General features: G+C 32.0%; 2 protein-coding genes across 2 annotated transcripts in view; both read right to left on the minus strand.

Annotated features, from left to right (window-relative positions):
• The window catches only part of LOC143198704 (uncharacterized), a 237424-nt gene that overhangs the window by 63868 nt on the left and 156272 nt on the right, over window positions 1-17284 (minus strand). The gene's annotated exons all lie outside the window — the stretch shown is intronic.
• On the minus strand, window positions 608-2217 carry LOC143198272 (uncharacterized). The gene is made up of 3 exons (XM_076407401.1): window positions 2058-2217; window positions 1819-2004; window positions 608-971 (listed from the first exon to the last, which is right to left on the minus strand). Exons 1-3 carry the CDS (start codon window positions 2215-2217, stop codon window positions 751-753), a joined length of 567 nt encoding a protein of 188 aa, XP_076263516.1. The 3' UTR covers window positions 608-750.

Consider the following 17284-nt stretch of genomic DNA (forward strand, 5'->3'; position numbering starts at 1 on the left):
AAAATTAATATAGAAGTACCAACGCCCATAGATCACCCTTCATTGTTCTGCATATTACATTGAACTAGGCCATATTTCTTTAGGGAGGCGCAACATTCCCAAATACTGAGAAGTTATACTTTCAAGTCGTTGACAGCATATCCATCTTTCTACGTCACGTTAGACAAAAATCAGACTAGATCAGATTTAAAATCAAAAATCAAGGAAGTACTGTGCATAGATTATCTATGCCATATATATATATATATATATATATATATATATATATATATATATATATATATATATATATATATATATATATATATATATATATATATATATATCTGAGGGATTCTTTCTGATGTTTATATTATATTTTATAGGTAGAATGATTGTTTTTTTTTTCACTAAACCTTTCAAGTTTAATATACAATAAGTACGATAAAACTATTGTTCTTCGTTAATTTTATCTTTGATATGTTTTGCTGTGAATGCACTGAACGTTTTTGTATATACATCCACAAACTTTACACTACATTAATTATGCCATTGATTAAGTTATTAATAAAACACATTTTTGGAAGTTTAATAATAAAATATACAATAGAAAAATTCATAATAAAAATCGAATTTGGTAAATTCTTACAGGTCTTCATACGCGTACCGATAACATATTCCGATATAAATCCTTTCTGACACGTCATGCATTTATAGGGTCTTTCGCTGGCGTGATTGAGCTCGTGGGTTCCTTGCAATTTCCAGAGCAAATCATTTGCCGCAGTGTTTGCAAGTAAACTGTTTCCCTCCGGTGTGGACCCTGGCCTTTCTCTTTTGGACCATTTTGACATGCTTCTTGGGTTGCTCCTGGCAAGATTCAGAAGCGAGCGGTTTGAAATCGGTGTAGATCCATCGGTGTGTTTCCATATCACAATGTACGGAATTCTCAACTCTTCCTGAGCCATGATAATTCATGTTATGGTATTTTAGACCTAGAAAATAGTTTTAAAAGGGGTAGAAAATAACATAATAAAAATTGTAAAAAAATGAGTTATATAAAGCCTACCGTATCACGCCTTTTGGACTACAATATTGACGTTAAAAAAGTTACTGCTTCAATTATTTGAAGATTTTGATAAAGAACGGGCCAAAATAGAGTTAGAACAGTATTAGTTCTTGAGATGCCAATTGACTGAAAATACCATTTCGAATTTTTCCAACATCAGGGTACCTGCCAGGCGAAAAGAAGTTTTCTGGGACGTATTGTGACTGTAGATCAAACGTGGATCCACCTTTCATACTACGACAACCATAGATGGAAACAGTCATGGGCTAGCTGCAATGCTTTGAGACACGTCAAGTTCCGTCGCATCCAGTGTACTATAAGTGTAGTTTCTGGTACACTGTTCTGATATGCTGATGAAGTGTGAAAATGGAAATATGATTGGCTAGTTGGCAAACTAATATCGTTTTGTCGATACAAGCGAAGGAAAAATCACCTGAATTGAATAATAAGGATTTTGTCTTTCATCATAACACCCTCCCACTGGTAAGTTTAACAAATATCTCTACTTATAATTCTCAACCGAACTAAGCTAGTTTTCGAAGGAAAAAACAAAGTTGTTCTTTACTTATGAAATAACAGCTTTGCTCCAAAAATTCCGAAGTATTGGTGATAATAATGGAGAAGATTTGCCTCAAAACGCCACGAACTTTCTTCCAAATACTCCAATTTTGATTATACAACAAATGCGTACACTGAAATTTAAATCCACTTAACATCACTTACCAGAAAAAGACGTATAATTTATTTACAAATAGAACAACCATATACCTCACCTTTATCCTTGGTAGTGCCTTCGTGTGTTCGAACATGCAGCTCGATATGATACTTGGAGGCATTTTTATAATCGCATAAATGACAAGAATATTGATTATCCCCACTATATTCAATCGAATGCAACGCATAAGCGACCTTGTTCTTAAATGTCTTATCGCAAGCATAACAGTGAATTCGCTCGTTCACTTTGGTAGGAAACCTGATTTTTTTTTATTTTCTTGACTTTCTTTTTCGTTACTTTGATCTTGATTTGATAAACACTGTAATTTAGTACGCTCCTCGTTAATTTTGCGGGGAAATACAGTCAAATGTCCAGCAGGAAAACTCTGGATGGTGTTGGGCTCAATTTTTATAACTTCGTTGACATCAATTTCGGTTTTCACCTGAATACTGATCATGGAATTGTTTAAATTAGGCTGACAGAAATATCTAAAATCGATTTACAATTAGTTCTAAAACGTCTATGTTTATAGATACATTTAATTAAGTTATATGGAAACTACTTACTGTTTAGATTTAATATATTTAACCATTTGTTGTGAATTGATCATGACTAATGCATGTGTCTAATGCTAAGCGTAGCAGATATACTTACTGTGAATATATGAATTGTGTGAAGCAAATATTTTTGTTTAGGCAGATCGACTATGTTAAAATTCCTAGGATTCTTTAGAAATGTAACTGGATTGAACAATATGGTTTATTACTATTGTTCTGTTATATTTCGAATGACTCAATAATATTAAACAGTAAACTGTTATTTTATATAGAGAAATGTCCAAATCATCGAATTTAATGGTTGGGTTAGGCTATTTCACAGTTGTTGACACGGATACTTCATTTTCACCGACAAATATATAAATACATGCAAACATGTAATATATAGACATAGACTGGGTACAACTATAAGGCAGTATTCATATTATCGAAATTAAAAAAGGACTGGAACAAGAAGGAAGAAATTTTCAATTTTGGAAGATATATAATATTTAAACATTAAAAAGTAATAATTTGGCAACTTTGGATTGGTTATTATGAAAAGTTAGTGGATAATAAAAATATAAAACATTATCTCTATAGTATGATAATTCACGTCCTTAACTGCCACACATATCGTCTACAAGTAAACATACGCCATAAACTGTTAAATAAAATAAACTAAATTGTAACAATATCGATAATCGATCGATGATCCTCATTCATAAATCTCCTGATTTTCTGCACGTTGTTGTAATTAGTTATTGTATTGTAGTAACCTTATTTCATGTTTTAATGCTAAATTTTATATTTAACTTCCAATTGATCGAAGAACTTTGTATTAGCGGTGTGGAATTTCTAATCCATGACCAGTACACTTCCTTGATTTTGAATCTGATCCAGTCTGGTTGTTGTCTATCGTAACGTAGAAAGATGGATATGGTGCCAAAGTCCTGGAAGGAGAACTTCTCAGTCTTGGGAATGTTATGCTCTTAAGAGATATGACCTAGTTCAATGTAATATATAGAACAATGAAGGCTCTATCTATGGGCGGTACTCCTTTATTCACTTTCCTCAAGAAAATTCAGTGCAGTTGATTTTTTCAAACTTAGTAAAGCATACATAGATTTGGTACCAAAACTCTTTCTAGCAAGGAAGTCATGGCTGGTATTAGCCCTATTGCCTACATGAGATTGGATGGCCATTCCACCTAGCTGGAAGGTGCGCAAGAGGGAAAAAATAAAAGCATTTTTTATAGATTGTTACTATATTAGATACTTAGTTTATTCATAATATTTAGCATCCTAATATATGTAAATATCGAATAAATATGAAAAAATAATACTCGTTTTTTTATGTGTGAATGCAATTTTATATTAATCATAGTATAAATTAATTAACGATTATTAAAATATACACTAAATAAATTAATGTACTCAGATTTAATTTTCAGTTTGGTTTGCTTTATTCGTTTATTTCATTCCCAAAGTTAATGAGACAGAGGACAGGAGGTCAGGATTATTTTCATACGGAGCTAAATTGATTGTGTAAATATAGTTATAGTCTGTACTAAATTCGAATTCCTTAACAGCACATCACAAACAAATTAGTCCGGTTCTATTTTACATGTTTTCATATGCGTATCCATTATACTCTTTGAAATAAATCCTCTTTGGCATATTATGCATTTATATGGTCTTTCCCCTGTGTGGGTGCGTTCATGGATTCCCATCGGTGTTTTCTGACTAAATCCCTTGCCGCAGTATTTACAGATATAAGGTTTCTCGCCGGTGTGAATCCTTTCATGTTCCTTCAATTGTTCCTTGCGAGAGAAGCTCTTGGAGCAGGTTTTACAAGAGAACGGCTTGTACCCGGTGTGAATACGTCGGTGGAATTTGAGTTTCTCTTTCGATGAAAGGCTCTTGCCGCAAATGTCACAAAGCACGGAATGCTCCACGCTTGGTGAACCATGATGACTCATATTATGACGTTTCAAACCTAAAATATATAAATAGAGCATTAAATTCGGTTACGCAAAGCTGGATATAAACATAATCTCAATATTTGCGCTCTTTAGGAGCTAAGCCATCTCAATACGTTATAAAATAAAATATAATACAAATTATATAACGTATGCTAATCGGAAACACCTCGGATAAGTGATAATGAGGTAGTGAAAATAGAAATTTAACTTTATCGACTTTTATAACTTTCGAGAAATGTTTCGCAACGTCCAACATCTAGATTATAAAAATGATTTAAATTTTTCCTATCCATTTTATTGGTTTGTTTCAATCGCCGTGCTACGATCCGTGAAAGCATTTGACTGGTTCATTTAGTTTCTATGGCGCGTGTGTTGGTTTCTGAGTAGTTTTTTTCCATGGTTTCTTGACTAATTTATGACAGACCAAGTGAGATGTGAAAAAAAAATCCTATATTATATTAATACGATAGGTTCTGTTTTTTATGACAACTCATCTAAACTTTTGACGAATTGAAAAAAGAAGCTCGTGAAAACCACCTGATACCAACAAATTAATTTCCAACTACAAAAGTTTTTCTTTGATAAAATAATAGGTGTAAACGAAAAATGACGAAACAATTTTCAGTAAGCGTTGATCAATGGAAAACGCTACAAAATATTCCGAAAACGCGTGATATAATACATGTGCTGAAAAGTCCAGAGCGTAACACAGAACAAGCGTTGTTTTTTTGTTAAAAATTAGCTTAATTCATCAATGTAACCTCCATCAAGAGCCAACCAATCATTCCAGCGCCACTCGAACATTTCAATACCACTTTTGTAACACAATTTATCTTTTGTCTCAAAATATGCTTGGCACCAATTGCTGTCCACTCAGATGGGAATCGTTTTGATTTCGGAGTGAAATGATGGATCCATGTTTCATCCATTGTCACATAACGACTCAAAATTTCGGTTTGTTACGTTTAAACATGGCCAAATACCGCTCAGAATAACAACATAATAATTCACAAACTTATGAGTAGAATATCATGAAATTTTAACAACTTTCTTTCTTTTGAAAATTATTTACATTTTTATTTACTAACTGTAAAAGCGGTAAATACAATTAAACTAGCGCCATCTATGTGTTAAGCCCGGGACTTTTCAGCATATGTAATATATGGTTTCGTCATGAGCTTAGATTTTTACTGCTCTGCTTTGGGTTTTTTGATGTTACTACCTCATTTGGACGTCCACTGCGTTTCGCATCATCGGTGTCTCTACCACCACGTTTGAAGTCAGCAAACCATCGATTTATTATTGCTTCTGATGGAGCGGAGCCCTTATAACACTTTTCAAGCCACTGCCTCGTTTGAACGGTATTTTTTTACCATCAAAAAGCAGTGTAAAATTAAAACACGAGATTGTTATTGATCCATTTTTTAAAAACATTACTAAAGTAGTGTCACTCTTAACACAATAATTCACAAACTTGTGAGTAGAATGTCATGAAATTCTAAGGACTTTCTTTTGAAAATTAGTACTAACTGAAAAAGCAGTGAATAGAATTAAACTAGCGCCATCTATGTGTTAGGCCCGGGACGTTTCAGTATATGTAATATATTTTTTCGTCATGAGCTTATTTATAAGTTTTTGACTGCTCAACAAATACATAGAATTAATTTTAAACCCTACGAACTACATAAAATCTTAACTTTGCTTACCTGAGGAAGTTGTATAGTGCTTTTTACAAATTGTACAATCATATTTCACTAACGGGCTGCCGGTTACAATTTCCCAATGCTGAGTTCGTTTATGATTAGACAGAACCCAGGAAAACATATAATATTTTCCGCAGATCTCGCACTGAAACGGTTTCTCGCCTGTATGAAAATTCTTGTGTTCGATGGCGTGAATGTTATATGTGAAACCTTTATGGCAAATTTCACATTTATATCTGGTAGTTCCTTCGTGCGCTCGTACGTGCATCTCAATATGGTACTTAGAAGCCCTTTTATAATCGCATAAATGACAAGTATATTTATTATCCTCGCTATGCTCGATCGAATGTAACACAAAATCAATATTATTCTTATACCGTCCGTTGCAAATATCACATTGAATAGGTTCATCCAGTTCCATAGGTGGAGGATTATTTTTACGAGTGTTATTAGTCCTACTCGGCTTTTTCTTTTCCACCACGTCATTCTTCTTTCTCCTTCCCCTTTTAGGTTTCAATTCTATTTCCTTCGCGACAACAGTCGAATCTTCGTCGCGATAATCCTGAGTGGTGCCAGGCTCAATTTTTACATCTTCAGTAATTTCAATTTCAGTTTTCAGCTTATTACAGGCCAAGGGAGAATCGAATCCGTTAAGATTGTCCGAATTATAATGTTCCTGGTCATAATTGTCAGTTGGAGATTCATTCTCCAGTTTAACTGATATCGTGGAATCTCTAAAAAATCACCAAAAATTAATCTATATAGCTAAAATCTCCTATATTTTTAAAAATAAAATTACTTACTCTTTAAAATTAACATATTGTCATCATTTGTTCTTAGAAAAATGTGGGTAGTTTTTCAATAAAGTGAGTAGGTTAAGTTATGTTAAGACACAACCATAGGCGTATGTATAAAAATATAAGTTAGGTTTGGGATTTTTTACAATTTATTTTTCCCGTATTGTCCATTGATACTTTTTTTTGATAATTTATTAATTCCACCCCAAAAGAACGATGTATCTTTTGAGGCTATCCACAAATCGACCCATTTTTCCACCCACGGCTCATATGTCGGAACAAGTAGTAATCAGAAGGAACAAGATTTGGAGGAAAAAGCGGGTGGGGTAGCAATTCCTATTTTCCAAGCATGTTTCACCAGTTTTGCAACATGTGGTAGTGCATGCTGAAGAATAACAGTGATTTATCTTTGCTCGTATTTCCGTAGTTTTTCGCGCAGTGCTTGAGTTAAACGCACCACCTGTAGTCCATAGAGATCTCCATGGTTTCATCGAGTAATGCTTCCAGAACCCTCTCTCTGTCAAAATCACCGCTTCCAAAATGTATTTACATATTGAAATCTATGGAGTATGCTTACCATAAGCTTCACATAGCATTTGATGATTTTTAGCCGACCTTTTCTTCAAAGGTAAAAAAGTAAAACTTCCCGCAAATGTCATACAGTCAGTGTAAATTTAGATGTCTTCAACGCACTGTAGAAGAGATCGTTATTTGTTACAGTATGCATAGTTAGGCTTTATGGTAAAGTGGAAGAGGCGGCGGGTGCTTCCTCTAAAGAAGAAACTAAGACGTTAAATATTTTGAGGTTACTTTTATTTTTTGCTCTTAAGAACGTTCGTCTTGATGCCCACATGATGTAGGACCCCCAGGAAGAATATAAATTTATCCTTAGCTGACCGTCACAAGTTTGGAACCCTCAAAATAGCATAACCATGATACATTTCAGAGTTATGAAAAGGTTCACAAAGTGACAATGATGTTTTGTGATAAAGCTTTCTTTCAATGCTTTTTTATTACCAATGGTTTTTCAGTGAGTATCCCAACAGGTAAGGGAAAACTATACACTCCCTCAGGGAGCAGATAAAACCCAAAGATAAATATTAGCAGACACCCAGGAGACAGCATTGCTTCTTAGGAAGATTTTCGGCGGAAAGGTCAATAGGAGGATTGTTGATGGGACCTATAATGCGTACTCAAAGACGATATTCAATTGAGTATAAAACAATATGACCATAAAACTGATGATATTAAAAGCTGTCATCGAGTTTACATAGCTGAGATCTAACTGAGATTTATACCAATAGTTTCTAATAAATACATATTAAATAAACCAATGTACCCAATTTATTTCATCATTTTATTCTCATTCCTGGCTATGAATATGACGTAAAAAATGTCTACTTATTCATAAAAACAAATAATAGTGAGACATATTACCAATTAACTCTTGTTATAGGGCTGATGCAGTATTTAAAACACTATATCATAATTAACCAGAGGATCTAAACTAATCTAAACTAAACTAAACTTAAATCTAAACTAAATCAATTAAGCAATTTAGTACTATTATAAAAAAAACTGAAGAATATCTTGGAGCCGATTTATTGACTCTATACTAAGACTAACATTTTGAATATAATACAAACACTAATTTAGTTAAAATAACTTAAAAATCTATTTTGGCTCTTTCTTGCAAGTTTTCATATGCCTATCTCTAGAACCTTTCGTATTAAATGCTTTCTGGCATATTTCGCAGTTATAGGGTTTTTTGCCGGTGTGGATGCGTTCATGGAGGGTCACCGACGATTTCTGAGTAAAATATTTATCACAGTATTGACAGCTGTATGGTTTTTCGCGTATATGAATGCGTTGATGTATCTGCAGTTGGTTTTTCTTGATGCTCTTGTCGCAAATATCACAGATCACGTCGGGTCCATGGTGGGTAATATTATGAGCTTTTAGAGCTAGAAGGTAATACATCGATAATAAAACACTAGATCAAAAACATATAAAAAAAGAACTCGAATGAAAATTCAGAAAAATGTATTAATAATATTACATTTATAGCAAGCACTATGGCTACTAAAACTGATATCACTCCATTTCTATGTAAGTACCAAAATGCTACAGCTCTTGGACAATACTGAACTAGGACAGAGACTTAAAGGAACCAAACCCTGTGATATTATGTAGTGTAGTGCACTAAATGACAAAAACACTGAAAAGTGCTAATAGCCCTTATTTTATTTTATTACAGACTAAGTAGGGACTAATGGGTGTTCCTATATAAGTGTAGAGAGAAATTGTAAGTTAGTCGGCAACGACTAGTTATATTAATACATTTTAAAAAATCATACTTCAAATCCTATAGTTATTTATCAATTTTTTTGGTAATTTTAATGCTTTAAAAATAATGATATTTTATATAGCCGAAAAATATATTTAGTAATTAATAGTAAGCTGATTTGATAAGAGTTAAATATAACCCGTCCAATACAACATTTTAAAAAAACCTTAAAAACACAGCACAGATGAAGAATATAGCCCCAATTACAGTATAAAAAACTTATCCGTATAATTAAAGAAAATCGCTAAAAATAATTTAAATAATGTATTACAATAAATGTGTATAAAAACATCATACAATTTATCAAGTGTTTAAGAGAAGATGATGTAATGCTATATAGATTAAATTGTGTTATTGAAAACGTCAATGTTTCCTTTATTTTTTGCAGGACTAAATTTTATTTTGATTAACTATTCTATTTCAAAATTCGTAAAGACATGTTTTTCGTTTCGCGAAAACAACTATCTAAAAATATTAAAAAAAAATACATTTGTATTTTATTGCGGTTAACTTTTAGTTAACAGTTACAAAGAGTTCTTAGGTACAGCGTATGGTAATACCGTCACAAAACAGAAACAGAATGGAAACTTGAACGGACACATTCGTAACCATGTTTTGCGCGTCTAAATGACTATTCTGTCTTTCTGAGATTCTGTCTTGAGATTCTTTTCTGTATTTCGATTCTTTAAGTATATATAATTATAAGGACATTTGTTAAGACCTTGTTTTTGTAGCATTTAAGGGAAATGTTATTTGTTTAAATGAAAAAACACATAATAAGAGTATTGCTTTCCAGAATGCAAAGGTTCAAGTATCATTAATTATTTTTCAATGGATTATGCTCTAACGCAGAAACGGTTTTCAAAAGCAAATAATGATAAGCTTCAGAAAATCCGTAAACCCATAGGAATGTCTATTATAGACCAACTACATGTGGAAGACCATTGCTTACCAAGGTGCAATTCTTAATTGTAATTTTAATACTAAGTCTTTCATTAAAATCTACATCAATAATTGAATTGAGGTGCATAATATACGTATATTCACAGATAATTTCCCTTAACTTATCAGCATCCATCTTGATAGTAGGTTAAACTGGATGACGGTTAAAAAGTGGAGCAGATTAGACTCAAAATCAAGATGAAAATTTCAACTGTACTGGTTGGTCGAAAGATATTGTAATTAGACAATCATAAATCTAACGCTGCCTAAACAAAGTTCTAGTTAGCTACTGGACAGTAGGCAGGAAATCAGAAGATTGGAGCAAGTATACACCTGTATTTATCCTATATTCGGCTTGATTGTGTAATGATGTAAGTACAATAGAACAATAGCGATACATTAACTTGTAAATTAAGATTGTAGTAAGCATATCTAAGTAAAATGCAATTAATTAAAAAATATTTTTAATTAATTAAACTAAACAGAAAACACAGTGGAGCAGTTTTTAAAATCTAGTCGTCATGCCTATTAAATGTAAAACCATATTTGCTTACCTGAAGAACATGTATAATTTGCGTTACAAGTAACACAAGTGAAGTTCATCAAAGGGCTACCGTTTACAATTTCCCAATGCCTTAATCGTTTGTGACTCCTCAGAAGCCAAGAGAACATAAATTTGTTTCCACATATATTGCACGGGAAGGGCTTTTTGCCGGTATGGAAATATTTATGTTCCTTCGCGTGAGTGCTGATGGTGAAAGTCTTATTGCAAATCTCACATATATAGTCAGCAGTACCCTCGTGGGTTCGAATATGCTTTTCAATAAGATACTTCGACATAGTTTTATATCCGCACAAATAACAATAATATTTATTATCTTGATGATGATCAACCGAATGCAACACAAAAGCCACATTATTATTGTAAGTCTTATTACATACTTCACACTCCATCGGCTCCTCCAGCTCGACAGGCGGAGGATCCTTTTCTGGATTTTTATCGTTCCCTGTCACATTTTTCCTCCTCTCATCTTCTGTAGAAGACTCTAGTGCATCAGGTTTCTGTTTTATTTTATTCGTAACGACGTTCGAATCCTGTTTGATAATACTGTAAATAGTGTTGAGATCAATTTTCATATCATTGACATCATTTAACGGTTTCTGAAATTCGATCTCATTCTCTAATATCTTGTTAATGGTGGAACTATTGGGACCACTAAGATCGCCATAGTTGTATTGATTTTGATGATGATTTTCTGTTGGAAATTCATAATTTTCCTGTTTGAGTGAAGTTTCAAGTCCAGACCGCTCAAAATACCTAAAAATTTTCAATAATTAGTGTTAAGATCTTTTATATTGTTTGATATATAGAATGCAAATTTTATTAATGTTACTTACTGTAAAATTAATATTTTTTGACATTTTACAGATATATGTTTTGAGGCTATTACTTTATAAATCGGGGCAAGATAAATTAAAGACTACAAGTCTACCGAACATTGTTTATTGATAAAATACAAAATGGTTGAATAAAACTAAACCTGAGAACTCTGGAATATCGTCCAAGTTTAACGTATTGGGGTTATAATTTCTTGGTTTGTGAACTTGAAATTTCATACTCTTAGATAATCTGCGGATGTAAAATTAGATATCTTCCCAGAGTCTTCTATAGTCATAGGACTAATCACATTGTCATTCTTATGTGTTCCTTTATATGTTTTAAATAATAAAAAAAATACGGCTTGAAATTTTATTGTATAAAACAGAAAAGACACCACCAATATAAATGTGAGGGTTGAAGCTGGTCACATGGTATTTGTATTGTAAAAAAACATCATCAAATTAATTATAATCGAGCTAGAATTGAGCCAATGTCAGAGATGCAACACAGAGGGGGCACTGGGGAGAGCGGGTTTAAGAGGTCCGATACAAATTATTATCATTAAATTCGATTCTAATCAAAGGCCTATGCTCACTGTCCCATTCTAACAACTTAATTCGTTAACCAGCCGTATCTGCAAACAACAACAAAATACTTTCGTAAGATTTCATTGATGGTATGAATCTTCAGCGATTATTTTCAATATCCAATTTATATTGAAACATTTTTTAATAAAATAGAATATAGGGAAGCGCCCCGTATTCTGTCTACGCTAATTCTTTGAATATTTCATTTATTCATTTATTTCAAGACATTCATTCTCAACTATAATTTTCACACATTTCTCATTTTACAAGAATTCGCGGCACAATATTTTTAATCTTGTTTAGGCCTATTCGTTTAAAGTTAGTTTTTATTCAACAAGTTGATATATTTTATCTGTTTACTATTATAAGTTACTCTATATACTTACACAGGCCCTATGTTCAGACGTACTCGGACGTAATCATTTGAAAACACTTCCAGGTCAAAGGCTAGTTATATCATTAAATTTCGCTTAACAGCCATCGTCTATGAAATATTAGTCCTATCTTATAGTAATCATTTAACAATTTGGTTTGGTCTTCTGAAAATATCAAATTTACTAAATTAGAAGCTTTACAATCTTTCTAAGGAACAAAATCATATATATAATTCCATAATTCCGAAGACGTTTTTTTCCTGGAAATATAAATAATTATGCTAGCTAAGTTTATCATAAACCGTTCGGCCATTGTGTCAACAAATATAGTGTATATCAATATTGCAAATAAAACAATTATCACGATAAAAGTAACTTTGAATATTTTCCAGTTTTACAACTTTCTTACAATTCATTTCCAATTAATTATCTTGAATATTCAAATCTTATTACTTACTTTGTAAATATATTTTGATGAAGACTTAATTCAACAAAATTCTCTGGTTATAAATGTTTTTTCCATACCGTTCAATATATTTGTTCGATATCCTTGTTGGTTATCAATAAACCATTTGATACTGATGTCAACAGTACTTATTTAAAAAAAGCCGTTCTTAATAGACAATAATACTTTTTCATTTCATAACATATGTTAAAACGGTTTTAAAGAATTGTAATTAATAGCTTTCAGAATATGGTTTAACAAGCTCGACATCATAACATTAAAATACTATATTTTATTTTAAAAAGTATTTCTTTCTTCACTAACAGTTAATTTTAAAGGTAAAATTTCTGTTAAAAATAATTAAGCAAATTATTATTATCGTTTATCTAACATTAAGTATGATTGAAACGAAAAATATAATAAATACCTGTTAACTGTTATGGTTAAAAAAAACTTAAGTATATATTGGAGCCAACTGATTGACTCTATACTAAGCTTGACACTTTGAACACAATACAAACACTAATTTCTTTTAAATTATTTTAAAATCTAGATCGGTTGTTTGGTGCAAGTTTTCATATGCCTATCCCTAGAACCTTTCGTACTAAATCCTTTCTGGCATATCTCGCAGTTATAGGGCTTTTCGCCAGTGTGGATGCGTTCATGGAGGATCACCGTCGATCTCTGACTAAAAGTTTTTTCGCAATATTGACAACTGTATGGTTTCTCGCCGGTGTGGACCCTTTGATGCCCTCTCAGTTCTGTGCTGCGATAGAAACTCTTCGAGCAGATCTCACAAGTGAACGGTTTGTAACCGGTGTGAATGCGCCGATGTGCCTTCAGTTTGTCTCTAGAAGAAAGCCTTTTTCCGCATTCATCGCAAAGCACAGATTGGTCCACAATCGGTCCACAACTATGATGGTTCCTATTATGACATTTTAGACCTAGAATAAATAATATTAGATATTAAGTTGTTGGGGTTTTCATCGGACATATTTTTAGTGGGTTCAGCTGCACTGAATACTAATATGTGCACTAAAACGGCTAAATCTCTCAAAAAATAAAGAACAATATAATGTGCTCTTTGAATTTTGAAAATCGATCCACAATTGACGGAGAAATCGGTGCACATACATTTGGAAAAATATACAGTCGAGCATAGAAGCTACTCTTTTATTGAAGTCGGTTAAAAAGTGTTGTCATACGAAAAGGTGATGTCATTATAGCCCAAATTGTATCATTTAAAACGTCAATATTTCCTTCATTAGTTGCAGAATTAAGATAAATTCTCATTCAAAAAGTCAAAAAAGATAGTGGAGTAGTTTCTCAAAATTAGTCAGCATGCCTATAAACCATATTTGCTTACCCGAAGAAGATGTATAATTCTTGTTACAGATAGTACAGGCGTACCTCACCATAGGGCTTCCGGTTACAATTTCCCAATGTCTCGTACGTCTGTGGTTCTTCAGACACCACGAGAACATAAAATGTTTTCCACATATATCGCATTGAAAGGGTTTTTCGCCGGTATGGAAATATTTATGCTCCTTAGCATGAGTGCTAAGGATGAAACCTTTGTTGCAAATCTCACATTTATATTTGGTACTGCCTTCGTGCGCACGAATATGCATTTCAATAAGATACTTCGAAGTGTGTCTATATTCGCACAAATGGCAATAATATTTATTATCCTCACTATGATCAATCGAATGCAACACAAAAGCCACATTATTCTTATAAATCTTATCACATATTTCACACTCAATGGGCTCGTCGAGTTCTAGGGGCGGAGAATCCCTTTTCGGATCTTTATCGTTCCCCGCCACCTTTCTTTTCCTCTTCTTTCTTGTCGAAGACTCTAATGCATTCGGTTCTTGTTTTATTTTATTCGTAACAACATTAGAATCCTCTTTGATAATACTGTGTATAGTGCTGAGATCAATTTTCATATCATTGACATCATCTAACGGTTCTTGAAATTCGATCTCATTCTCCAATATCTTGTTGATGATGGAACTATTGAGACCATTAAAATTGTCAGAGCTGTATTGATCTTGATGAAGATTCTCAGTTGAAAATTCATCATTTTCTTGTTTGATTGACGTTATAGAAATTCCAGGTCCAGACTGCTCAAAATACCTAAAATTTATTAAAAATTAGTGCTTAGCTCTTCTATACCGTTAGACATAAAGAATACTAATTTTCTTGACGTTATTTACTGTTAAATTAATATATTATAAGTCGCAGATATATATTTCTGAGGTATTATTTTTCTAAATCGGGGTAAGATAAAAGGTAAAATTAAAGACTATAAATTGGCCAAACCTTCTTTATTTATAAAATACCAAATGGTTGAATAAAACCGCCCGAGAACTTTCCGGGAATATTGTCCAAGTTCAATGTTGGGATTGTTCAACGTATGATTCTTTGTTCTTAATGATATTTAATAATCTTAGAATATATGGATGTGGATGGTTATTAACATATATACAATTAGATATAATTAGAGTTAGTTTTAAAGTAATAATGGAAGAAATGAAACAACACAGTTAGAAATTGTATTTACTAAAATAGAAAAGACACCAGAAAAATATAGAATAAGAAGCAAAGTCATAAAGGTTACTACATATTGAAAATTTAGTATCTAGGTCAAAAATATATTTTTTCATTCACTTCGGCACGATATCATTAATAGTTCAAATGCCCAATAATTATTTTCAATAATTAATTACGTAAATGCAAAGCATTTCGGTTTTAAACACTTTTAATAAAATAAAATACAGTGGTGAAGCCTCCAACATTCTAGCCGCGTAAATGTATGCAATATTTCATTTATTCTACTATTTCAAGACATTTATTATCAATTATAAAGTTGTTTTAATTCAAAAGGCCGACTTTTCAAATCTGTTTCATTGATACTTTAGTATTTTTTAATTGTTAATCTCTATGCTCACAAAGGCTCCATATTTAGAAATATTCACACGTCCTCATTCATCATTTCCATCATGAACAGTTCGACTATTCTTTTAACAGATCTAGATTTAGTGCACAATATTGTATTAATATTGCAAAAAAAAACAATTAATGGGAATTAAAAAGTCTAACCAAATTAGCTTATGATTCTGAGTAAAAAGTTTTTCTTTTCGGACAAAGAAAATATTATTATGGGATAAATTCACAGATGGCTGTTTATAGTATTTGATTCTTTGAATACACCGGATGCGCCTTCATGACCGTTAAAACGATAAGATAATAAATGGCATTTTATCAGTATTTCAAATATCTATAAAAAAAACACAAAGTTACATATTTTTATGTTATGTTTATGCAAAACTTGAAAAAATAATGTTTACATGCAGATTTTTGACTTAGAGATTATTGTAATTTTATATACTATTTTGATAACACAATTTACATTACAATTTTAACATTTTATGCAAATATGATAAACTTTTACTATTTAAACAAGTCTGATATGGTGGTTTGGAATAAAAATATCATAAAATGTAGTACCAATACAAACAAACAGAAAGTTTTTATGGCAGGGATGAAAGTAATTTTGAATAGTGTACAGTTAAAACTTTATTACTTGTGCATTTCTTACTGTTGGAATTGGAATTACATGGATATTTTATTACTTTAATTTGTTGACAAAATTCCCTGGAGATTAGTATGAGAATTGTTAAGCAAGTCTTTTCCAGGCCCTTTAATACATTTATTGGACACCGTATTTAGTTAGCTAGAAACCATTTGGCGGAGAAGTCAATAGACCTCTTTAAATAAAGGTCGTTCTTAATAGAGGCTAATTAAAGGTCGAAAATATTTTAATGCTTCTCTCCGAGATTTTCAACGCCTCCCAAGATATGTTAAAAAGGGACAGATAACTAAGATTTTCAACAAATTTCGATATCACAACCAGAAAATACTATAGTTTACGTTTAAAATATATTTCTTAATTCAGTAATAGTAGTAATAGAGAGTTGCCCTGTTAAATTTCTAGTAAAAATAATTATATAAAGTATTGTTAGTGTTTAATATATCAATGAGTATGATTGAACAAAAACATAATAAAACATATAAAGGAAATATTCAAGCTAGTGCCTCTAGCCTCGATTAAATACTATTTTATAAGCGGTAATATTCTTGTTTCAGTTTTCTTAAACAAATGCTTTCACTTTAGAAAATCAGATGTATTTTGTCAAATTGTATCATTTAAAACGTCAATATTTCCTTTATTAATTGCAGTATTAAGATAAATAAGTAAAAAGATAGTGGAGTAGTTTCTCAAAATTAGTCAGCATGCCTATAAACCATATTTGCTTACCCGAAGAAGATGTATAATTCTTGTTACAGATAGTACAGGCGTACCTCACCATAGGGCTTCCGGTTACAATTTCCCAATGTCTCGTACGTCTGTGGTTCTTCAGA

The sequence above is a fragment of the Rhynchophorus ferrugineus genome, unplaced genomic scaffold, assembly GCF_030347505.1.
Source record: "Rhynchophorus ferrugineus isolate W39M unplaced genomic scaffold, kcgeb_rfMv2 rfM6, whole genome shotgun sequence".
NCBI classification, from domain to species: domain Eukaryota; kingdom Metazoa; phylum Arthropoda; class Insecta; order Coleoptera; family Curculionidae; genus Rhynchophorus; species Rhynchophorus ferrugineus.